Genomic DNA, 25,506 nt, shown 5'->3' with positions numbered 1-25,506 from the left:
CAGATAGAAAGAGCTCTATGAAATCACTTATATGTGGAATCTAAATAATACAACAAACTAGTGAATATAACAAAAGGGAAACAGACTCACAGATACAGAGAACAAACTAGTGGCTACCAGTGGGGAGAGGGAAAGGGGGAGGGGCAAGATAGGGGTAGAGAATTAAGAGATACAAACTATTATGCGTAAAATAAATACGCTACAAGGATGTGTTTTACAGCACAGGGAATATAGCCAACATTTTAGAGTAACTATAAATCGGGTATAACCTTTAAAAATTGGGAATCACTATGTTGTACACACGTAACTTATATAATGTTGTACATCACCTATATTTGAATTAAAAAAAAATTTCAGCCCACACACAAGGACATGAATACCAGAAGGCAGGGCTCATTGGGCCCATCTTAGAGGCTGCCTACCACAGCTGCCAGGAGCCTGGATTCTGGAACCGGGATGCCGCATTCACTTCTCCGCTCTTCTACTTACTTGCCTTATAATCTTGATCTCTCTGTGCCTCAATTTCCTTATCTTTAAAAAGGTGATAATAAAGCGCCAACCTTATAGAGCTGCTATGAGGAGCAAATGAGTGTCTAAAACACTGCATAGCACAAAGGAAGCCTTACAGAAGTTTTAGTTATTATTACAAGGGTTTGCTTAATGCCCTTGGTTTCAGAGTGTTCTGGGGATAAAAATGAGAACTTTCTGTACTAGTTTACATAGTAGGCAATATATTTAAGTGCATTATCCACAGAGAGATGGTACTGAAGGAAAAATAAGATGGTTCAACATCAAGAATGGCAGAGCACAGACTCCGCCTCTCATGGGAAGGGCCTCAGATGAAAGGCAGTGCTGGACTGGACGGAAAAGCCAACATCTCACCGTGAAAAGTCCTGGAAGACAAGATTCTCAGAACCCGAAGAGCAGCAGCTTCAGACCTTCCTACGCCTTAGATTCTCTTTAGATTCCGGCTGAGTCCTGGCAACCAAGAGCCCTCACTCATACAGTCGTGTGATGAATCCAAGCATCAAAGGTATTCCATTCAGTGTCACACACAAGTGCTTTGGCCCAGACTAGAGTTCTAATCATTTTTGCCCCATTTTGCTTATATAACATTCAAGGCAAATAGATCAAATGTTGTGGCTGATTTATGAGCAGATGCATTTAATTAGTAGGGATAGTAAATGAAAGTGGATCATAATGAATGCCTTCTAGATACCCTGATTTTGTTCCAGAAGGTCAAGTAAGTTTGTGTAGATGATAAGAACATCCAGAACCATCAGTGGGTTAAACAAAATGTGGTAGCTGCACCCAATGGGATCTTATTCAGTCTTGAAAAGGAAGGAAACTCTGACACCTGCTACAACACACATGCACCTTGAGGACTTTAAGCTAAGTGAATAAACCAGTCACAAAAAGACAAATGCTGTATGATTCCACTTACATGAGGTACTTAGAGTAGTCTAATTTGTAGAGGTGGAAAGGAGGACGGTGGTTGCCAGGGACTTGGAGCAGGGGGATTGGGAGATTGCTGTTGTTTAAGGGGTACAGAATTTCAGTTTTGTCACATGAAAAGAGTTCCGGAGATCGGCTGCACAGCAGTGTGAATGTCCTTAACACTACTGAACTGTGCACTTCAAAATGGTTAGGATGGTAATTTTATGTGTACTTAACCACCACAAGAAAAAAATCAGCTGGTAAAATCAATGCTGTGAAACCTTGCTGTTGTCAGATAAATTAGTCTAGATGTTAGACTAGATGACCTTCCACTGCAAATACTTAAAAATTTGTATTTATTATCCATTATTTTTCTCCCATCATGGACACATGGAAAATCATTCTATTTTGGCACATGGGGTAACTGGAGGGCCTGCTTGAAGCTGGGGGTCATTGGTCTAGGGATTCCAAGGGTCCCAGGACCCAACCAACTCACCAGGCGTTGGCCCTCTCTGCCCTCCTGGCATCTGTTCACGCACACCTGCTGGGAAGCTCCCATCCACTGGGTCTGTTCATGTGATATCGTGACCTCAGTCAGTGGCTTGATTCCAAAGCTGACAAAGCAAGTGGCGTAACCTATAGTCTGAAAAGGTGGAGCAGTTTTGCTCAGGTGGTTGTTTTGTAGCTGATTTTATCTGCAAAGCCTTGAATACCACAGGCCATGTGTACTCACTGGTAGCTATTAGCTGCTATTAGCTGGTCCTCAGATGTTAATTGAGATACTGGATTGAAAATAAGAACAAGTGTTACTTGTTTATTAAGGTAGATAAAGCACAACTGCCAGACCCTGAGACATTATTTTCAGGGTTCAGTATTACTTTTGAATACGAATATGAATATTAACTGCTTTTGGAAGAATGATATCTTCTCCCTATCCAACCAGCCACAAATTCTATTGAAATAACTTATCCTAGCCTGGAGTGGGTATTTTCTGAAGCCATATAACAAGGAGAATATCAATAAATCCCCGAAATAGGTCATTGGAATTGTGCTATATCATTACATATTACATTACATGTGGGTGTACTTATTTCCAAAACAAACAAAGAAAAAGTTCTCTGTATCTTAGGTCAGATATTGCCTCTGTCACTCTTAGAATCCATCTTGGCCTTTTGAAATGACACTTTAGGTAAAAATATTTGAGATGGATGTTTCTGGAAAATGAAATATGGCAGACTAAAAGTGATATTCCAGTCTTTGCGAAGTAGGTTTGATTTTCCCTCCGTTTGCTTGGGGTGGGTTCTGGGATTTGTCTGATTAGAAGCGATGCTCATTAAAAAATGCTGGGTTAGAAGAAGTTTTGCTCTCATAGAAATCCTGCTTTCTGCATACAACCGGTTAAGTCCATCTGTGAGCTTGGATATGCATAAACCAAACTGACTTCTGGAGAATTTTGTCTAGAGTTCAAAACTAAAACAGGAAAAAAAACATTCAGACTTTTCTGACAAAGCTAGCAAAATGGGGAGAAAAGCATGGATGGAGTTAACCTAAGATAAATGTAAGTTAATTCATCCAAAGAAAGTTCAAATAATACTTAACTAAGGGCATAAATGAATAATACGTTACATCTATATTTTATCTCTTTCCATTATGGCCACAATCCTCAAGAAATCTTGAAAGCGTTTGAAAGTTGAAAGAATCTTCCAAGAACTGATCAACACTGATTTCCTGTTTTGGGAGAAATATGCAGGCTTCTGAGTCATCTTGTGATTATTATGATCATATGTTGAGAGGACTTTGGGGGATGACAATAAGATCATAACAGCTACCAAGAGAGTGACTTTATTTTTCATCAAATTCCAGATTATTTAAAAAGCACAGAGCCCTTATGACATAAACAAATGTTAGAACAACTAAAAGGTATAATCCCTACTTTACAGGTAGTAATGAGCAAAGCAAGGAAGCCTTAAATCAAAAGATGGTAGCTGCAACATAAATTTATTATGTTGTATAACATTTTGCAGGAGGGAAGTGATTCGTCCAAGGTCTCACTGATGGTAAGTGGGGAATAAAGGCTAGGGTTCAGGTTATAGTCACTTTCTCTCCTCTGAGCCATGCTGCCTCTGTACACCACCCAGCTCCTGTGGAAACACGTAGGAGACACAGGCATTTGAGAAATTCAAACACGTAATCCGGTGAGTCCATTGCCATGATGTTAATCTATGAAAGCTTAATTGGAAAGCTGGTTCAAGCAGCTGAATGAAATCAGGGGAGATGCTGTTTTTGTTGGCTGCTTAACCGAAGCGCAAAGAAAGAAAGAACTTTCTCCATGCGCCAGCCTCCGGTTCACATCGGGTTCATCTTATATGGGCCACACGCTAGGTGCGACAAGTGTTTAAAAATACCTATCTCAAATAAAGCAGGAGGATGCAAAGTTGGTTCTATTGAGATGTGTTCATTAATTTAGGATTATTTTCTTCTCTTTGTTTTGGTTCACCTTGACATGGCACACTTTTCAAAGCTTATAAATAATAGGTTGACACAAAGAGGTAAACTCACACCTGTATCTGTGAAGGACAGAGAAATCACAGTAGAGCTGGAGCGTGCATCTGTGTGTAGGTTAGAAAGCTCAGAGAGGGCAAGCATTGGCCCTGAACTGTAAAACCTCCAAAATCAACAGGAGTCGGGAGGTTATAGATGGAGACTGCTCAACTCTGAACCCAACAGCCACGATCAAGGCCATTTACTGATAACAGGAGACCTTGAACAGTATTAACTAAGGCCTTTTTTTTAAAGCACTACAGCTCTCTGAGAACACCGAACCCAAACTGCACTTGCACGTAGCCTTGACCATTTGTGCACTCTACTTCTTACGTTTACGCTGAGGTAGCTCCCTATTCTTAGCTCTATGAACTCTAGGTAAATGGCATTAAAAAACAAATAAATAGACTGAGAAACTATAGCCGCACTTTCATGAGAACCCAAACCATTATGTAATGATAGGGAGCATGCTCTTCACAACTTCTAAGGAAGTCAAATCCCACTGAATGACCTGCCCACCGTTTTCTGCAGAGGACCTCCACAGGTTCAGCTGAGGGGCTAAGCTTAGGATGAGAGACAGAGAAGAGGTAACTGGCTCCACTAACTAGAGAGAGAATTTCGAGTTCCAGGGAGCACTGACCTCCAAACAGGGAGCATGTAGCTGGCCTGATGGCCTAAGCCTGGGGGTGCAGCATGGAACAAGGTGGCCAAAGAAAAAACCCCTAGGGATGACGGGGAAAGGAGTTTCGAAGACAGAATTGTTGAGCGTTTGACTGAAGTTGTGTTGCTGTAACAGTTCATTCTCCTTTCCCTGCAATCTCCTTTTATCAGCGTCAGCTGCCGAAGAAAGCAGGCCTTGTGTGGGGAGTTTGGTTTTTGCTGAGCTTTGCTTTTTGGGAGCTTTGGGTGGGCGAGGAAACCACTGTCTAATTTGACATCGGTGTCAACGTAGTACAGGACAGGAACCTCACGTGAGGGGCAGTGGGGTGACTATTCATAAATCCAACTAGTTAAATGGAAGCAAGGAGCTAGGGGCAAGGGATTCTGACTTCATGGACATGGAATGGAAGTCAGAGCCAATTTCCTCCAGAACCCAGAAGGAAGGGAAACCATAGCTGCTACTGGGAGAAGTACTTTTTTGCCTGTATTTCTCTCTCTCTTTGGGAAGCGGGTAGTTAACAAATACATATCTTGACACAACTTTTAATTTTCTCACCTTTGGGAGATGTTAAGGTGAAACCGTGCATTTAGTTTTATAGATGAAGACATGAGAGCTCTGAGTCGCTTTTCCAGGGCCACTCAGGGATTAAACTGAGATCTGCCTCCAGGGCCATGTTGATTCCACCAGGCTACACGAAGGTAACAAGGACCCCTGGAACTGCTGGGAAGCATACTTACCCTGTGGGTGGGGAGGACCTCTGCTGACTTCTGCTCTAAAAAGCTCCTGTCTGTATATTAGTGACTCCCTTTATTTATCTGTATATTCAGATCCCTAAGGAGATAGGTAGGAGATTTAAAAGGAACAAATGACCTTTGCCCTACTGTCATTTTCATTTTATCTTTCAACATTGGTTCTTCAACAGAGTCAGTCTTCTTGGGTGAATTTGCTCCAGAAAATAGAATGCTTGTTCTTTTTTACAGAAATTGTAGGAATTGGAAAGTGCATATGATGAAAACGTGGGGAAGAATTCATTATGTGCAAATAAGGGACAAGTAGGCTGCAATTAAATGTGAGGGTTCAATAAATTACTGGAAAAGTAAGAAAGCCAGTTAAATGTAAATGGTTACAGGCGAGATCAGATGCTAATCACAAGCAGCTGAAAAATGTGAGTATTAACAATCACAGTGAGGATTTTGGATTCAGTTTAGAAAGAGGAGGTTAAGGAAGACCTCAGCACAGCTGTTTCTGACAAGTGAGGGTGGCAGAGGTCAGAGCGGGAATTGGAGAATTGGAGGGTGGACACGGAAGCAGCTCAGGGGTCAGCAGAGCACGTCAGGGGCAAACTTGGCTCGGACTCCACCGAAGAGCGAGATACAGGAGACGTGGACACATGCAAAGTGTGCGAACATGCAGGGAGAAAAGGTGATCTCCCTTTTATCTCGAATGAGAGAGAGAGAGGGAGGGAGAGATAAGCTGGAGAGAGTAGGAGGGAAGGAAGGAAGGGAGTGAGGGAGTGTTATTTTTTAGGAAATAAACACGGAAGCAGATTATGAAGAGTCAATAAGAAAAACAGATACTGTCCTAAGTGAAGACTGATTCACAAAGTGACAACGTGGCACAGATTGTTAAATTTTTTAGAGACAAAAGACCTAAGAGAAGTGGATAATTATGTAATCAAAGTACTCAACAGCACAGAGATAACAAGGGATAATTTCACACTGAGTGCTCCTAGTACACAGATCGAAAGAATCATCAGTGGAAATAATGAAATCCAGCGAAAGCTTAAAACAGCGAGGAGCAAAGAAGAGAGTTTTAAAAATGTAGAAGAGAAGACAAACAGGTCAAGCAGCAGGAGGTTAATGGGAAAAGTACAGTAGTTAGTTGTTAAACTGTGCATATCTCATACAGTTCCCGTTACCTATCAAAGGTAGGTATAGCATAAGACGTAACTAAGGCACACAGTTTAAATGCCTTGACCAGCTGATAAATGAAGTCAGGGGTCAAAGCCAGGCCTGTCTCCAAGCCAACACTTCACCACGATTGACTTTTTTTTTTGTATTAACGAGCATGAACAGTTTTGGAAGATTTTACTTTAGCACACATTAAATATTTCCTTCTATATGGTTAAAAACGTTATCTCATTTCACAAAATTAATTACAATTTTCAATATACGTAGTGCACATTTCACAAGCTGTCCTTTAATTCAGCTTTCCCTTATCAACGAGGGCTACTGGTTTCGAGAAATAAAGGTCTTCCTGGAAAGGCAGAATAAAGGCATAAAGTTTTCAAAGTAAGGGGTTGGTTTAATGGCTACCTCCACTGGTGACAAAGTGGTTTTAGTGACTCATTTGATAATCACGAATGACTTACGGATTTTCATGGACCCAGTGAATTTCAGTTAACTACGATCTTGGTAATTGGGCTCAAATGGTGTCAAATTAGGCCGGTGAGAACTACACCAACCTGGCTTTTGTGCCCTTTTGACACGACCCCATTGGTCTTTGAAAGCTTCTTTACTTTTCGTCCCCAGATAACCTGAGCTCGCCTTGTGTTTCCCTTTCCCTAACCTGGAGTCAACCGTTTCTTCAAAGGGCTCTGGCTATTTTCAGTCGGGAATGATATGAGAGACCAAAATTGGGGCTAGAAATGGTAAGCAGTGCCCCCCTCCACCCCTCAGCTACACTGGAATCCCATGGCGAATCTTTTCTAACAGCTTTATACTTATCGTAAATTTTTTCACATCATTATTTTACTAGACATTTTTTCAACAGACTGAATAGTGTCCTATGAAGGAACCATAATTTTTGTTGAATAGGTCTGTGCCGTTAGATTCTAACATAATTTTTTTTAAAGGCTATTAAGCATTAGGCCCAGGAAAATTGTATTGGCCTGCAAAATTTTCACTGTCTTTAACCTGTTGCTTAATGCTATCCTTTACCAAGCTATTCCACAGGTATTATTAGACTAAAATGTTTTTAATAAGAATTCTCAAATTCTCTTACCAGTAGACAGTCCCAGAAAAGCAATCCAAAAGGAAGAGAATAAACAACACGTTATATTTTCTCTGGATTTACTTGTTGGTTTCCGTTTTGGGCATCATTTGTCCATCTTTACTTCCGTGGTAACATCTGTAGGCATGTTATGTTGGTCAGTGCTTAATTTTGTGGAAAAGAATCAGAATTAAGAACTGAAGGACGGTGTTCTGATCTCCTGGTTCTGGAGATGAGAAAATTGGGACTCACAGAGTTGGTGGTGGAGGCGTGGTGAGGAATTCAGGACGTCCACCTCTATGCCAATTCGCTCCATTTTCATTTACAATTCTGCTACTCGTGTCTCTGCCAGCGGCCCTGAGGACTGCGAACGTGCACGCACAGGTTTGTAAGAGGGAAAGGCAAAGATCAAAATAGAATTTACCGTGGTGAGAGCTGGTGACTGCAGATAAAAAAGAAGGAAGAACTGAAATCAGAGTCATCAGAATTTAGCTAGAGAAAACAGGAGGGGATATGGTGTGGGTAGAAAAAACAAAACAAAAAACCCCCCCAAAAACCAAAAAGAAAAACCAACACAGGAAAAGAGTTAAGAAGTCAGTTTATGGCAGTGCATTACATACAGAGAATGTCTTATCAAGAGTTGAGACCTTAGTGGGGCATTTTAAGTGCTTTCCAGGGAGAACGGTCAGTGGGTGAGACACCAGTGATGGACATCTGGGCCATGTGTAACGGACAATATTGCACTGAAAAACCCAAGGCCCAATCCATTGACACTAGCAATATTTTTACGATTCAACCTTGTTACATTTCTAAAGATGCTAATTATATTTAGCCAAGTATTCCTTATCTATACTGCAAAAGGTCAGAAAAAAGCAGTGCTAAATGATATTGATGTTGGCGTAATTCCTAGTTTTTAACAACGAACTTTCATCCTCTCTTTATTTTATTAAAATATCAAATCACTATGTTGTACACCTGAAACTAATATAATATTTTAAGGCAACTATACGTCAGTAAACAAACCAACAGCCCAACCAGCTGAGGGAAAGATAATGATGAGATTCTTTACAGGGCCCGCACGCCGTCTGCTGGAGGAATAAGTAGCCAACATCTCGCACACGGATGTCCTAATGTTACCTTCTCAAAGGCAACTAAAGGGTTTTGTTTTACTATCAGCAACACCTTGATCTTTGTAAAGGTTAACAGGGCCTTGGGCCTTAGACGTTTATTGCCAGATGATGACATATGAAAAATTTTTTTTCTTCACTCGACCCCATGTGGGTCCTCTCCATACATATGTATTGGTGGGAAGAAATGCAGTTCTTTCTCCTCTGACATCCTGGGCTGTTAATTTTAAGATTGGAGTCACCTCGTGAAAGAAGTTAAATTGTAATCAACAACAGCATTTTTGATATCGTTAAATGCTACCAGGCAATGATACCTGCTGTAGCAAACGTTGTCTCTCTGCCCCCGCTCCCCCACGTTTTAATACATTAAATTTTTGAAGGGATGCATTAAGAACTTTTCAGAGTTCTACGTTTATTAATCTTTTTGGCTTTCTTTCAAGATATTCTGGCTTATAGTTGTATAAGAATACTAGATTCTTGTACTAGATCAATGCAAAAAAGAATTTGATATTTATATCTCCACTTTAAAATAAAGACATAATATTCTTTTAGAAAGTGTCAGACCCTTTCAAATAGTTTGGTTTTTCTGTTACATCAGTCTTGACGTAATAAAATTGCTAGGAAGACGGCAAACACACTGAGGAAAAATATAACAAAACATTGAAGTGCATTAGAGTACTCCACGCAAGAGTTAAATGCAACCAAAATTACCAAATCATCATAAATTAACATCTCACCTGAGGATGTCTCTGGTGGTGAAACTAAGAGTTACCATATTAGCTGAATATCCTTTAGAGTATTACTTCATATGCTGAAAATTAAAGTGCTGAATACTCACACTTTTGCATACACTTAAATGCAATTATTTACGTAAAATCTTAGCCTCAATTGGACAACCATCCATTTAAAGTGGAGTTAGGGGACCTATCTGTAGGTGTAAAACAAAAACTTGTCATAAAATATAAAAACCTCTAGAAAGGCAAACATCTCTTACAATTTTATTTTCATTAATAGATTAAGGGAGATCCTCTTATCTTAAAAAATAATTTAGAGGAAGAAAAAATACAGTTTGTGAATCGCCCCGTGGTCCTTTGCACCTGGGGAGATGAGAGCAGATGAATTGTGTGCCACACACTCACCGAGGCACAGGTGTGACTTGGAATCAAATCTAGCCTTCTTTTCATTACAACTAAAACCAAAGGTTTAAGATGCCTATGGATACCATTCCTTCTTAAAAGTCATTTCTTATTTCCAGGACTGCACATAGAGAACCTACTTCACTTATCATTATAAGCTTTAGTGCCGTTTCTCATGTCAAATATAAATACTTAAGATTTTGTACTTATGTTAAAAAAGAGAAACATGCAAATTAAATAAGTACCGGTTGAGTATTTTAACCTACATAAAAGTGTGCTATTCAGGAATATCAAAATTAAGAGAATTTTATAACATCATTCTGCCTGAGAAATAATTTCAAGAAGAACATTGAAACTCATACATGTTTGCAGAGATCATCCTTTTCTGTTTATAAAGGTTATTTGGAAATCTGTAACTCCAGGTCATTTCTGCCTTCTTTGCTTGCGTGGAAGATTGGGTAATGGGGTTAATTTGGAGAACAAGAACACTATATAATGACTCGTGAGTTTTCTTTATAAGTTCAGCCAAAGTGAGAGCGTAGCCAAAGTCAACAGCTCCACAAACTAGTTTGATTTCAAAGGCACGATGTGTGGTTACGGCCTTTAGAGTCATCTGAGTTTCTGCAGCTTTTCAGTTAACAAGAGTGTTGCCATATATTTTAGCACACTCCCAACCTATTGTGATTAAATTTCATTAAATCAACTTTCACATTTTGGGGTATCAGTATTAAAGTAACAAATGAGGATGGGGTATTACATTCAAAAATAAAATATCAAGGGCTAAACATTTTAAATAAATTATGTGATATTAATAAATTAAATAGCTATTATAAGACTAGCAATATTTTAACTCTGACATGAAGATTGAATTTATAAGAACCGCTGTACTTAGAGTAAGCAAATAGAACAGAGCCCACTGAGATTGGGATTGACATATATACACAAATATATATGAAATGGATAACTGATAAGAACCTGCTGTATAAAAAAGTAAATAGAATAAAATTCAAAAAAAAAAATTGGTGGTGTGGCCACAAGGCCATCTTTGCTCCTTTGACTTGCCCCGAGTAACAGCCAGCAGTGGCCTTCCATGGTCCCATGTTATTTTTTTCTAGGAAAAACTCACCTTCAAGAACATTTAAGAGGATTGTTTATATTTATATTCTCCTTCCTGAAAAAGTTGCAAAACGTCTTTAACCTTAGTCAATTTCATTTTAAGGGGGGTTATTTTCTCCATTCCTTTGTAACTTGGAATGCCAAAGTGTAAGTCCTTTCATTGCTAATTATTAAAATATAAATATGAATTGATTAAAAATATCGTGGTGATAGTGGACATCTTTCTAGTATATGTCATTAAAAAATGCTGGCTTTTGGGTTGAAACACATTTTATCGTATTAAAGAAGTAACCATCAAAAAAAAAAAAAAAAAAAAGAACTGAGCCCTCCGAGGGGTTTCTACCAGGTCTTTATAGAGCATTGTTCTTCCTTATCTCTAAACTAGAATCCCAGCCCCTGCTACTGGCTTTCAGACAATCCCAGGCATCTCACCTCCGCAGGCTTCTCAGGAGCACATTCTTCAGCCCTCTTCGCCCCAATTCTACCTGGGGAAACGGCCGGACCACCCGCTCACAGATACAGATGCTCCCACCCTTGGGAGGAGTCGAGGCCACCACTTCTAGATCACTTTTCTCCTCCTCCTTCCTTTAAACCCAAACAAAATATACAGGTGTTTTCTGTCACCAGTATCGACTCTATTGGCGCTATTCGGAATCTCCTTTTTAAAACATGAATGCATATATTCTTCCAACGTTCAGAGGGTCCCAATCTTAATTCACTGATTTGTTACTTATGGACCACTTACTGAGTGACTCCTATGTCCAGGTTATTGTTTTAGGCTCTAAGGACACAGCAGTAGGTTAAAAACAACCCCTGCTCTCACAGACTCACATTCTGAGAATCTGGGGTGATAAAGTTAATTCGTTTAGGGAGACCCATGTAATAATGGAGGCCGTCCTAGGGGCTTGCCCATGCCACAGATCTAAACCTCAAGCAGCCTGATTTCTGGGAAACACCTGACAAGGAATCTTAACACCCACCAATCACAATCCTCCAATTCAGCTTTAGTGAGCTCACCTCACCCTAGAAAATGGGCCCTGCCAGCCTCGTGTAAGGAAACCCCTGCCTCCTAGTGAGTCAGGCTCTGTTTCCAGGTTGCCTCTTCTGAGCTCTGTGAACTCACTCTTGACCCCAAACCTCCCTCACTGCTTGTGGGGCTCTGTACTCCCCAATCCATGGATTGTTTTCTCTTGGACAAAGGACATCAAACTCATCACCAAATCGTTTTCGTTTTATAATTGTCAGGGGGAACAGGAAAGAGCGCCCGAATGTTAGGAAGTAGGGATAAAATCAAATAAATGGACAAGGAAATGTTGGTATTGCGAATGCTATAGTAAACAGGGTAGTGGGACTGAGAGTTGTGGACAAGGGAGGATTTTAGACCAAAGCATGAGTGGGGCTGGGGAGTGGGGGGCTCTCCGGAGAAATCACATCCAGGCTGGGGTCAGGGTGACACTGACCGCAAGTGACATGCTGCCCGCCAGATACAGGATTCTGCTCTGAGTGAGCCCTCAATAAACGCTGAACCCCAGCACCGATCTCCAACATACGCACATTTATCACAAATGAACCACACACATGCTTCGTGTTAAAGAATGGAAAGTCAGATGAGTTTGAATAGCCGTAGAACACCTTTGTACACACTGTTTCAAACAGTAACATTTGGGACCTCCCTGGTGGCACAGTGGTTAAGACTCCGCCTGTCAATGCAGGGGACATGGGTTCGAGCTCTGCTCCGGGAAGATCCCGCATGCCGCGGAGCAACTAAGCCCGTGCGCCACAACTAGTGAGCCTGCGCTCTAGAGCCCGTAAGCCACAGCTACTGAGCCCACGTGTCACAACTACTGAAGCCGGCGCGCCTAGAGCCCATGCTCCGCAACAAGAGAAGCCACCGCAATGAGAAGCCGACGTGCTGCAACGAAGAGTAGCCCCCGCTCGCTGCAACTAGAGAAAGCCCGCATGCGGCAAAGACCCAACACAGCCAAAAATAAATAAATAAATAAATACCCCCCCCCCCAAAAAACAGTAACATTTACTCCCATTACAAACATTTATAATAGGTTTTCAAGGGAAAAAAACACCCCACCTCTCAGCCTTGGTGTTATTATCATGTATTTATAACATGCATATATGAAACTTTCATTTGCATATAAGTTCACTACATTAATAATAGTGACCTCTTCAGCTCAGGGAACGTTAAATCTGACATTGATTTGTAGGAAGGATGAACATTTCTTTCTCGAAGATGTTACTTCGTCCTATGCCCTCCTGTGCTCAAAAGCCCAGACCCAGTTAAAAATCCCAGGCTGGGGGCAGGACCGCCCACTTGTATCAGCCATGTTCGTGCTTTCACTTCCAAGCCTACTGATGTTCTGAGTATTTATTGTTGCTACTTCCTAGTCAACATAGATTCTGATAGAAAACTAAAACTTACACTTTCTACCATTCTTGATCCTACGATTAAAAATGATAAAATCTGTTGACAACAGAAGAAACAAGCCTTTCCCACAGGGACAAAAATGAAAAACAAAGCGGGAAAAATGTTAACTACAGAAACTACCATGTCGGACCTTTTATAATTAACAATGTTCTAAAAAGGACACTGAAAGGTGCCCCATGCAGACAAGGAAAATACAAACCAAAAAGCAGACACAGAGGCATAAAATCAAAGGACATCCACTCCTTTTAAGCACTCTTCTATCCCCAGGGTTAGACAAGGAAAGTCACTGTTGTACATACGTCTGTGTTGACATCTACACGAATAAACAGCAGCGCTAAGAGAGTTTACACTCAAGAGAGTAAAGGGCAGGAGAGAATTTTCGGAGGAGAAAAGGCAGCTGCCTTTAATCTCATGGACCTCTTTTATTGGTGCCTAATTAACACATATAACTTCATTCAAAAGGAGTGCCAACTAAACCTGTCGCTCGTCACCTGGCTCGACAAGGATGAAGTCCATAGCCAGCGCAGCCGCTGACCTTCAACGTCCCCTGAAAGGAGCTCGGGGTGGAGATCAGGAGCGAGGCATCTGTGCTCTGGGAAAAACTGGCAGAACAGGCCTTCAGATAGTTAGATATTTTCAAGAGAAGATTTTATGAGCTCAAATTCTTGCATCTCCTCGTATCTAGAAGAGCTCTAAAATCACAAACGGTGACATCTGCTCCACGTGTGTGCCTGACTGCACGGCCGCCCTTCACTAAGATCCTATAGAGCACTGACCTTCCCCCATCTCCTTGGAGCAGGTCCTCAGAGCTATCCGAGACGCTGTCTCCAGGGCTACAGTTCTCATTTTGCCCCAAATAAAACTTAACTCATAACTCCCATGTTGTGCTTTTTTTTTTTTTTCAGTGGACAGGAGCCAATTGAAAAACTATTGTATTGCTGATTGTATGACGTCTCTAAGTCCATGCTAATAAGTTGGTAATTATCTCCAAAGAAAGCAAGAAATGTTGTGATATACTCAACAGAATGGAATTATTTCCACCTTTCCTACTGTAGATTCCCTCTGAGCAGCCCAAGAAGCCATCTGAGATCACCTAGTCAGGACTCAGGAAGTTGGAAGGTTGCAGCTCCCCAGAATGATTCTGAAAGTCTCTTGCTTCATAGTGTGAAAAAAAAAAAATTCAAATGAATAAATTTTAAACGTCTTGCTGAATTTATTGAACAATTCACGAATGGGCAGCAGCCAATCTAGCAAATAGAAACGAGCTCCCAGTAGCTGGTCAAGCTGAGACTTTTTTAGGCAGAAGAGGGTGGGAACAGGAAGATACACTGGCAGAAAAGCAGGGTGGTTATGGCAAAGGTCACTTTCCTTTAGGGGGTGGCAAGGGTTTATCAGACAGATGACCTAATTAGTGCTGATCAGATTGTCGATTGACTGGCTTAAGATTCCACTTCCGGGAGAGCCCACGCTGTAATTAAGTCTAAGTCAGGGTTTGGTGACGTGGGCCTTGGCATTTAGGGGCCCCGTTTTGGGCTACAGTCTTGTTTTTAACAATATAGAAACATTTATCTAAAAGAAAATAAATCATCAAGTTCAAACTTTCTAAAAAAAGCTCCCCGTCCTCCTATTTTTTCAGAGACTTAGGTCATAGCTCCAAATTCTAAAGAGGCCAAATTGTTAAGTATTAAGCTAAGTAGACTACAGCTAGGTGTTAGTTCTGGGCCACATGAGTAATTTATATGTGCCGTACAAACACCACGCACACTGTTATACATATGCAATGGGGCTCCTTTTACAAAACATTTACTCGGAATTAAAAGATACTTTAAAATTAGATAGAGGATTATAGAAAGTGTTTCTTAGCCTTTATGACAACACTGGACACATATGTATTTGTGTGCATCGCTGATGAGGGACAAAAACTCTTAAGTGGAGAACATGAGGCACCGTATCAACAACACATGTCGTGACAAGGTTTTCAAGAGATCCAGTGTGGCCAAAGTGAAGAAAAATCTGCACCTTTATTTTGGTGGAATAAAAACAGAATCAGTAATGGGAAACAGATAACATCGCTACAGCTCAGATCCTTCTGCCCATCAAAAAGACGTACCACGGGAAATGTTACCCTTACAATGCTCCACTACGCCACTCAAAAAAAGCTGCAAATCAAAGGGAATTCTGAAAAGGATTTTCAATCACTTTCAGTGAAAACATTCTTTATTGGTGCGTGAAAACGTCCTTACACACGTCATGCAAAACAATTGACGTCACACAATCTCTTCTGAGAGGATTATAAATTTTAAAAGTTACAGCGACTGCAACAGTACAAAGAATTCAGGAAAACTCTAAACGAAGCAAAACACTTTGTAGAACACACGAAAGTACTGTTCATCCCTCTGGATGTTTGATCCTCCCTCCCGGTGGGAATCTATCTTGGAACCATTATATACAGAAATGGCAGTCGTTTTTGTATGTGCGTCTACAGGCACGCCATCTAACGGACTAAAAAGGAACTACAAGAATAACGTTTCAAATAATTTTACAGGGTTTGGTTAATTGTTTTCTCCATTTTGTTAATCCAAAACAGGGCAATGCCCTTCTATTTAAGATATTAACTTGTTTCAATAGATTCTTTCTGCAGGAATACGGCTTTGCCCCTTGAAAATGCAGTTTATCCCTGGTAACCTTTCTGAACAGAGGCTGACTTTTTGAACGGTCATTTCTATATTCTCCAGGTTATTTTCAATTAGCGGAAAGGAACAGAGCTTCCCATTCTGAGAAGACTCAGGACTACGATTCTTACTCCGGATTACGACACCGAGAACAAGCTTTCTCTGCGGGGCTGAGACCAACACTTCCGCGGTAGCCGCCCCTCACACGGGTAAGTTCAGCTCCTGGAAGCGAGGGGAGGCCCGGAGAAAGGTCACGTCCAAAGCTCCTCCTGGCACATTCCAGTCAGGCGGCAGCGAGGAGGCACAGTGGGCTTTGGCAGACACCCTGCAGCGAGCGCTGCTGTAACAAAGACCTACAATGCAGAGGTGGCCTTGCGCCCGTGCAGCGGGAGGAGAGAGCCGAGGCCGCCTTGACCCCTGCGGACGGCAGCCAGCACGGGCTCCGAGAAGGCAAGGGGCGCTCGCGGCTGCTGGGAGGACACGCCTACTAGCGACAAGGACCTGAAAGGCGCGGCCAGTGAGGGCTCAGGGGGGAATGCGGAACGTGCTGCGGGAAGCGGAAGGTAAAGAGATGCCGGCGACACAGCGACACAGCGGCAGGAGGCTTGGCCGCAGTGCAGCCGCGGGGACAGCCAGAGGCGTGAGGGAGAGACTCGGGACACCGAGCTGAAAAGACTTCCAAGCAAGGCGGGGAAGGCGCAGCCTGCTTTCTCCCTACTGATTATGGTAAAACGTGAGAGGAAGCAGATCAATTGAGGGAAGGACTGTTAAAAAAGAAGGAAACGGGACTTGATAACTTGGAAATTCTTAGTTTACCCGAACGGCAAAGACATTAAGAGATTCACTGTCAGGAAAGACGGCTCTAAGGAAAGAGATGAGATTGTGGCCTATAACTTTTTGCTAATACCTGAGAAAGATAAAAAAAAAAAAAGGTCACATCAAAGGCTCTTTAAAGAGATTAAGAGTGTGACTCACAGAGCCCCTCAGCCATCTCAGAAAAGGCCAGAAAGAGAGCTGGATTATCTAGGAAAGCTCTGGGGAGGAGCCTCCGGTCTAATGCAGCAACTTCTGTAACAGGCACAGAAGACCCACAGACACTGCGTCTTAAACTAAAAGGGACAGAGACAGGATGAAACGAAAAGAGATGGCTGGACCTCCCACGATTCCACAGGCAAGAAACAAGCTGACCAAAGTACTCAGCTGCAGACACCTGCTACCTTTCATGTATAAGGAAAGACCCTGAGGGAAAGCCACACGTCTGTGGGATGCTGCTGGGAGCCACAGAAGATACTCGCAGGCCCCGAAACCTAACGGACTGTGCCTGGCTGAACTTCTAAATCGCTTGGCACTGCTGCCTCCTTCTTCCCTTCCAGTCTCTATTTTTTTGAACAGGAAGGTTTGTAACGATTATTCTACGCCTGTCTAACCCTTATATTTGGGAGCAGATACCTGGGTCTCTAGGTTCACAGATGGAGAGAAACTGTGTCCCAGGACGCACACCCAGATGCTCACTCATACTTCAGATGAGGAGATTATCCCGGATTATCTGTGTGAACCTAATGTAAGCACTAGGGTGCTTGTAAGAAGACAGCAGGAGAATCAAAGTCGGAAGTAAATGATGTCAGGACAGAAGCGGAGACGTGGAGGGATACGGCCGCAAGGGAAGGGATGCCACCCGCCTCTACAAGTTGGATGAGGCGAAGAAGAGACCACCCCTGGTGCCTGCAGAAGGGACCTGTGACAGGTCACCTTACACGACAAAAGGGATTTCAAGGATTCGGTTAAGGTTACTGTGGACCTTGTGATGGGAGGTCATCCTGGAGTATCTGGCAGACCCATCTAATCACATGAGTCCTCAGAAGCAGAGACTCTTTCCCGGCGGTCCTCAAAGAGACGTGATGACACTGGAGCCAGAGACATACAGTATTGCTGGTCGTGAAGATGGAAAAGGGCCACAGGCCCAGGAATGCAGGTGGCCTCTCCAAGCTGGAAAGGCAAGGAAACATTTCTCCCCTAGAGCCTCCCCAGAGGAATGCTGCCCTGTTGACACCCGACTTTAGCCCAGTGAGACCCACGTGAGACATCTCACCTACAGAAGAAACCTAGGCTGTTTTAAGCCGCTAAATTTGTAGTAATTTGTTACAGCAGCAATAAAAGACTACAATAGAAGACTAACCAGGAGGGGTGACCAAAGATGAAATGGTGTCTGGGAAGAAGGAAGAGCTTTTCTCTCATCCTGCTGTAGCCTCCCTCCCTCAGGAGATACGTGGCGTCAGCAGAGACGCAGACGTTTACGCTGGTAACTCTGCAGATCCAGCCTGGCTGACAGAATTTACATTCCTGTATTTCTACACTCACTTTGTCTTGCAGTAGACTACATTCTGGGTCGAACACTTAGAACAGTGTTTAGTATATGTAATGGGTCCTCTAGAACAACGTGCTGAATGAATAAGTGAATGTGGTCACGACAGGCTCTGCGAGGGACTGGAGTTACTCTAAAGTGCTGGTGACACATCTCCTCAGGAACTGCTGACCTTTGTCTTTGTTTCTAGTTTAGGATGGTCAGAGTCCTGTAAATACAAGGCTAAACTGTATTTTCTGACATGAGTAAACAGCTAAATCAGCAAGGAAAAAGGATGTGTAAAATCTTAATAGGAGAAATAATTATCGTATGATCAAAGTATTTCAAAATCAGATACAGATACTTTTTGGTACACATTACAGAAAAATTTTCAAAGTATTTGATCAGAATATTTCTTAATGGCTGTTGATCAATGCAGCATCGAGAAACTTTAGTGCAGATTTTACCAAATGCATTTATCAAAATGGGGGTTTGTTCATTTTCTCTGCAAACAAATGTTGTTGCATTAACTCTGATCATGTATCAAACTGGTTTGCCTGAATATTTAAAAGCCATCAACAGAAGCCAGCCCTCGCAGCTAAAACCTCAAACATGCTTCTCAAGATCTATTCCTACTCCAAATGTGTCTAGACTAAAGCTGGAAGACAGAGTAAGAATAAAACCAAAATTTATCTGTATAAATAATAAAAATAACTTTTTACGCTCTAAGTGTTTTCCTCACTAACATGGCACATTACCGTTCCTACATGCTACTGCATGGGTAGGAGCAACATCATTTTAGTTGCTGGAGTATCACAGTGTTAAGAATATCTGCTTCTTGTAGTGTCAGGCTTTCATCTGTTAGCTCTTTGTTTGGAAATGAAGTCACGAGAATAAAGTCAAGAGCTGCAAATTCAGGACGGGACTGTACAATAAAGTCCCGAACATCCAGGATCCTGAAGAAATAAGATAAAAATAATTTGTGATACAAAAGTTTTATTGTCAGTTAAGCTTTTAGCTAAAACTAGATAATAAAAAAAAAATCACACAATTCTTATCCTTACTTAAATGTGTTGTAACCTTCTTTAATTTAATTTCAATGGATGGATTTACCTTGGCTTTACGGTAAAATGTGAGCATTAACTTTGGAGCGCACCTGACATTTACTCTCACTGTAAACAGACACAATCCTTAGGTGAGTTATGCATCAGAGAAATGTCAACAATGTTATCACACTACAGGGCCTATTTTTTCAGAGTATAAAATATCTTAGCAGCACATGACCCAGAAAAAGGTACCTCAGATAAGCCTGTGTCAGTGTGAGTCTATAACTATGAAAAGTGTAAGTACTCTTACATATATACAGTAGCTCAACTAAGATCATAAATGTATCTCTTAGTGGGATACAATGAACAAATGTGTTATTAGCACAACAAATGTACAATTAATGTTAAAATGGCATTTAAAACTGTTTATTTGAAGTACTTGGTAAGAGTACAATTAAACTTTATTTACACTATAAATTTATGTTACAAAGAATTTGCTATGTAGAAAGTTAATCCTAATCAGGGTTATCATAAATTTTTAAAGGAGTAAAGTCCAAATCAGGTTTTACTAAAGCAAAGCAAATCTGATTCAACTTCTCATGGTTTTAGCAATGGTGCAAATCTATAGCTTTTAACAATTCTCTTTATTTTTGAGTGGTATCTGCATTTGCACCCGTATTTGGACAGTTTACAGAGGATGTTTAAGTACTAAGTGCTTCACTTCTTATACACAGCTATTACTCTCTTAAAATTTTTGTTTTCTGTCAAAAACTTACTTCAAAAGTAAATGTAAAGAATTTCGTATTCTTCATTACTCAAGCTGCATCCAGTTTTACAAAGATAAGTCGCCCCAAGCTTACCTGTGTGTGCTATTGAATCTTTGTATCAAACGGCTCCCGTCTGCTAACCTGATCTGAATTTTGGTCGTGGGCACGGAATCATCAATAAGAACAACTGCATTAAGTAGTGACTTCTCCTCTTCTTCTGGGGAGGAAGGCGTACTGACTATTTCAGGTGTGAGGCTAAGAAAGAAGAACTGAAGAATCAGAATGTGAATCTGAACACATAAGATGCACAACACCCTGAAGACAGCAGAACAACCACTTAGACCTGCACCTGACCTCCAGTCATCCCGCCGGGGCTTCTGCCCCAGTGGGGACACGGCTTCCTTGGGGTCTCCTATTCTTCTACCTTCTTTCATGACATTAAAATTACCTTGGGTCCTATGATTCTGATTTAGTTTATCCAGCCTCTTTTGAAAGCCTAACTCTGTATTCCTTCCTCCCCAATCCCTTTGAAATTTCATGAGACTGTTCAGCACAATGGTCTTCAGTCAGAAACCTGAGGAGCAACATGGAGTTAACATCCAAGACTGACCATGAGCACAGACAGACTTGGTTTCAGATCCCAGCTTTGTCAATTGTGTGAACTCCAGTACCTAAATTAATCTCTCTGAATCCCAGTTCTATCATTTATAAAATGGGGGGGGGAATAATAATATGTCATGTAGGTCTGTTATAGTAAGTCCTTCATATAGTGCTTGGAATAGTGTTTCAAGAGGTATCAGCTATATTTGTACATATCATCAGCACTAAGCTATCAACTTAAACTTAGTTGATATTACTTTAAAAATCTGCTTTAAGTAGTTACTGCTTTACAAGAGAGTAGTTCCTAAGTGTGAGTGAGAAATGAAATTTAATATATGGCGATGAATTTATAATGAACCTTGTGTGATACAATCTCTTACCACTGGACCTTGGTTACTAGGGACCATAGTGCCTTCTAACGCTAGCAGGATGACCCATCATTGTAAGCCGAAAGCGAATCTCAAAAATAGAGTGCTCTTTTGATTAAGCAATTAAAACAAATTAAAAGAAATTTAGAAATTCTTCGTAGACATCAAATCTTAATCCTCTTTCAGTCATCCTGCGGGATTCTTTGATGGCCTTGATGCTGATTCTCTCAAATACTGGGACTTTGATGGCTCCCTATAAATGACTGTCTTTTGAAAAAAATAAAATAAATATATATTTATCAGTAAAAAGTCCTATGAGCATCTGTGCTTTAGTCTAGTGTAAACCTAGCTCATCATGACTCCAACTCCCACCCAAAAACTTTCTCAGCATGTCTGGCAAAGTGGTAAAATTAACTGGTACTTACTGCTAACACTTCGCCTTTCCTTAGCTACTTCCTGACACATATTTTAGAACTAATTTCAGAATGTAATATTAAGGAATCTCCTTTCAAGTTTGGAATTGAGGACTGAAACAGCTGCACCGCCAAGGTGGGTTACTCTGCAACAGTCCAGTGTCCCTTACACAGGGAGGGGGACGGGAGTCAGTGAGCATAAAGGGCCTCTTCCCTCTCCCTTTGCATCTTTATAACCAGGTCTACACACTGTCATCACCACCACCAGCACAGCCTCTGCAGCATTTGCTATTTCATTTAGATCCTGGAGTGAGGGAGGCACTGTTGCTTAGTGGGCAACAGCACGGATGCAGGGGCCCGACTCTGGGATTGACTCTGCCACTTATTAGACGTGTGACTCTGGGCAAGTCACTTAACCTCTTTGTGCTCAAGGGCTGGAATGGCCTTTCGAGATAATTAAGGCCAACCACATCATTTTATAGGAAAGGAAAACTGAGTCACAGAGATTGAAAGATACCCTCAGAGTCAGAGAGACAGGCAGTGAACAAGCTGGTTAGTGTGTTGACAAAAGCTAGGAAGGAAGAAAGACCATTCTATAGCTGTTAGATCTGCCTCTCAGGAAAAAGTACTCAACCTGTTCTTTTTGTCCCTGGCTCTCCTCAGTTTGTGAGATCACTCCATTTTTTAAAATATAATTTTATTTCTTTCAATGAATTTGAAATAAAAAAAATTTGGAATAATGGAAACAAGAAGTCATATTAACTTTAACATTTAGCTCTCAAAGTCATGGCTGTGTGTTATTTCAAACTTTCTCCTCATCATTCAAGCCATAGTGACATTTTTAATATACTGTATGTATGTTTCAAGAATTAATATTAAAAAGAAAAATTTTTTAAAAAGGAAAAGAAGAAAGTTAATTGATAAAACAAGCTTTCTAGGCAAACTGGAGGAAAGGATGTAGCTTGTAAGGGGAGTGATTCCCTCAGACCCATCTTCTTCAGACTTAAAAGAGGGTGGTAGGGATGGATGTAATAAACTCAGAGGCTAAGAGGAATGTATTAAGAAAGCTAATTCTTGTCAGGCTCTGTTTTGCCAGCAGAGCTGCTGCGAGTGAGGGGCAGGGGTAGAACGGGTGCTGTGGGAAAGCCGGGCACGTCCGGGCTCAGCCGTCCGGGGGCAGGAGAGGGGCAGCCCGCCTGCCCAGCACGGGTGCGCGGGCGTCCCCAGAAGCACCGACTGCACAGGACAGACAGATCCAGTGGCTGTGCAGTCAGGCAAGGGGCTGCAGAACCGCTGGTCAGAGAATGAAGCAGAGGCAGGAAGGAAGGGGCTGTGAGACCTTAGAGAAGAGGGCCCTCCAGGGCCCAGGGACCAAGGCGCAGGCACACCTCAGGCGTAGTGTCCGGACTCGGGGCAAACGGCAGCTTGTGGATGCACAGTGTGCCAGACAGGCAGTGACTGTGCTGAAGCAGAGACAGATTTACTTCATTTCACGATCCGTATCATCACACACGCCAGCTCAGAAGCCTACCGTGAGCGTGTGTCAGAAGTGCCGGCCCTGCCGTCAGAAACGCTGCTGAGGTTTTCTAGCTCTACCTGGCTCACCAGCTCACTTTCAGTAAATAAATGTATTGCTCTACTATCAAAAATTTGTAGTTTTACACCTACGGTTTGCTTGCTCCTATAATATTACGTGAAGGTACTGGGTAATATTTCTATCGCATTTAGGTTTACACCGTTTTATTGTGGTCTACAAATAAGTCAATTTACACCTATGTAAAGTTTTCTTTGCAATTAGACTGCCAACTATGGAAGACAATGGAATCATTTCTCATTCTGTTTTGTTTGCTTCTTTTTAATTACTTCTCTGTTCAGTAAATAGTTGTCTGGAGCTCTTGAGAAACAAGCCATTTTAGAAAGTTACTTTCTGAATAGAAAAAGGCTGACTGTTAGAACTTTTACGTTTTAATATGTTTCTTAACGTGAAGCCCTCTAACGCTCTGTGCAATCCTTCACCTTCTTAGAACATACATAGCCAACTATTCTGCATCTGGACCCATGTACATCACACAGGCTCACACCACCACGCTCATCTTCCGTGTAAATTTTCTGTGCGTCAGAAGCTGGAAACTCTAAAGACTACATTTCTCAGACTCCCTTGCAGCTAGGATTTTGTAGGATTCCACCCTTCCATCAAGCAAATAAATACATACTTGTACGGTGAAAGTTAAGACCATGGCGTGGAGATGATGCAGCTCTTCTGGTCCCCAAGGTCCTGGAGGCATCTGACTCTCCCAGTGCAGTCATGATGGGGTGTTCTAGCTCTGGGCCCCAGCTCCACAGGCTCTGAGCAACTGATGGGGCACAGGAGGTGTTTTCTCTAGAAAGTTCTGTTTGTTTCTCCTGTCTAAGGAAAGCTTGGTTTGCTATCTCTTCCAGAAATTCTATAAATTATTCAAGGCTCTGTAAGAAAACCCTTACTATTTAATCTAGCAAATGGATTCTGTTTTCCATAATCAAAAACCCTGACCAATATGGCTAATGATTAACACAGCATTATCACCACTTATCTTTGCCATTCTTCCTTCATCATTTTCTCCTTTTTTATTGTCATTTTCTCTAGTTATTTCCCTTATAAGTAAAAAGGCTGGCCTTTGTAAGATACTATGATCAATCAGATAATAAATCATTATTTTCATGAGTTCAAACTGCCAATTATAATCACTGGGGCTTCTTAGCTATTTTCCCTTTAGGCAACCTTCTTCAATTTCAGTTCTAAGTTTACTCTACAACTGACCCTTGAAAAACACGGGTTTGAACTGGGCAGGTCCACTTACGCATGGATTTTCAACAGCAAACACTATTACAGGATCTATAATATAGAGTACTACACGATCCGAGGATGGGGAGTCGTGGATACAGAGAGCCAATTATAAGAGGAGTTTCGACTGCTTGGAGGGTTGGCGCCCCAAACCCCCGTGTTGTTCAAGGGTCAACTGTACTTCTACTAACAAAGATATGCATTCTAACTTTAATTCTTGGTCATACACTTAAATAATAGAAAAAGAAAGCATATGAAACAAAGAGATGACTGGGCATTTAACCTGTGTTTTAATTAAAAATCATAATCTCAATAAATATTAAGTAAAAAATGAGAAGTGCTAGAAAATATTAAAAAACTATCTGGGGGTTGCAGTTATAAAAAAAAAGGCAGGAAGAAATAGGACAATTCAGGAGAAGCCTGACTGTGTTGAAAGTAAAGAGAGATGAGGGAGAATTTCCAAGTAGACCTGTCCTTAAAAGAGCAAGGTCAACACATGTTCCTGTATTCTCTACATATCTCAGAAATAAGCCTCTAATGGGAGAAAAGGATGCAGAAAGGGAGACTTGAGAAATGAAAGACAGGTGCAGAGAGCTGATACTGAATTCTTTCCTATGTTGAGAAATGAGAGGGGAAGAGAGAACCGGTGTGCACAAGGCAACTGAAAAGAACTCAGAAGGGAAGGAATCACATGAAAAGGAACAAAGGGTGCACAAAAGGGTATGTTGGAAACATGGCCAAGGCCGCAATTCAGCATGCCACCTGCAGTAACCTGTGGACAAATGGAGGGTCATGTTTACCAGCACATGTAACAAGCTTTATGAAGAGGCAAGCCGTGGCTATTATAAAGGTGTCCACTCGTACATTACACCACGCACACTGGTTTCTAAGTTGTGCTTGGCAAAGTCCTAGGTTTCTTTGGAAATGTCTGAGGCAATTCCCTCTTCCTGCAATAAGAGGAGTTCTCTATGTGTTCCCATAACTTGAAGAAAGAGTTTGGCTCCTTAAGATATATCGAAAATGACCAAC

General features: G+C 41.5%; 1 protein-coding gene across 6 annotated transcripts in view; it reads right to left on the bottom strand.

Annotated features, from left to right (window-relative positions):
* Positions 1–3,305: 3,305 nt before the first annotated feature.
* Positions 3,306–25,506, bottom strand: part of UBXN2B (UBX domain protein 2B) — a 42,171-nt gene continuing 19,970 nt past the window's right edge. Inside the window, exons 7-9 of one of the 6 annotated variants that reach the window (XR_009559483.2) lie at positions 11,442–11,594; positions 7,643–8,072; positions 3,306–3,578 (exon numbers count right to left, since the gene is read on the bottom strand). Coding sequence is in view for 4 of the 6 variants with exons in the window: in XM_030859701.2 (XP_030715561.2) it covers positions 19,256–19,418; positions 20,369–20,530 (325 nt within the window). In the remaining 2 variants the exon portion in view is untranslated. Of the gene's footprint in view, positions 3,579–6,709; positions 8,073–11,441; positions 11,595–15,451; positions 19,419–20,368; positions 20,531–23,869; positions 24,064–25,506 lie in introns of those variants that run through there. The other 5 variants (XR_009559484.1, XM_060287007.1, XM_030859701.2 and 2 more) reach the window with 5 other exon arrangements.

Source organism: Globicephala melas, chromosome 17 (assembly GCF_963455315.2).
Source record: "Globicephala melas chromosome 17, mGloMel1.2, whole genome shotgun sequence".
NCBI classification, from domain to species: domain Eukaryota; kingdom Metazoa; phylum Chordata; class Mammalia; order Artiodactyla; family Delphinidae; genus Globicephala; species Globicephala melas.
The sequence above is the reverse complement of the archived record's forward strand: the minus strand, read 5'-3'. Positions and strand labels throughout refer to the sequence as shown.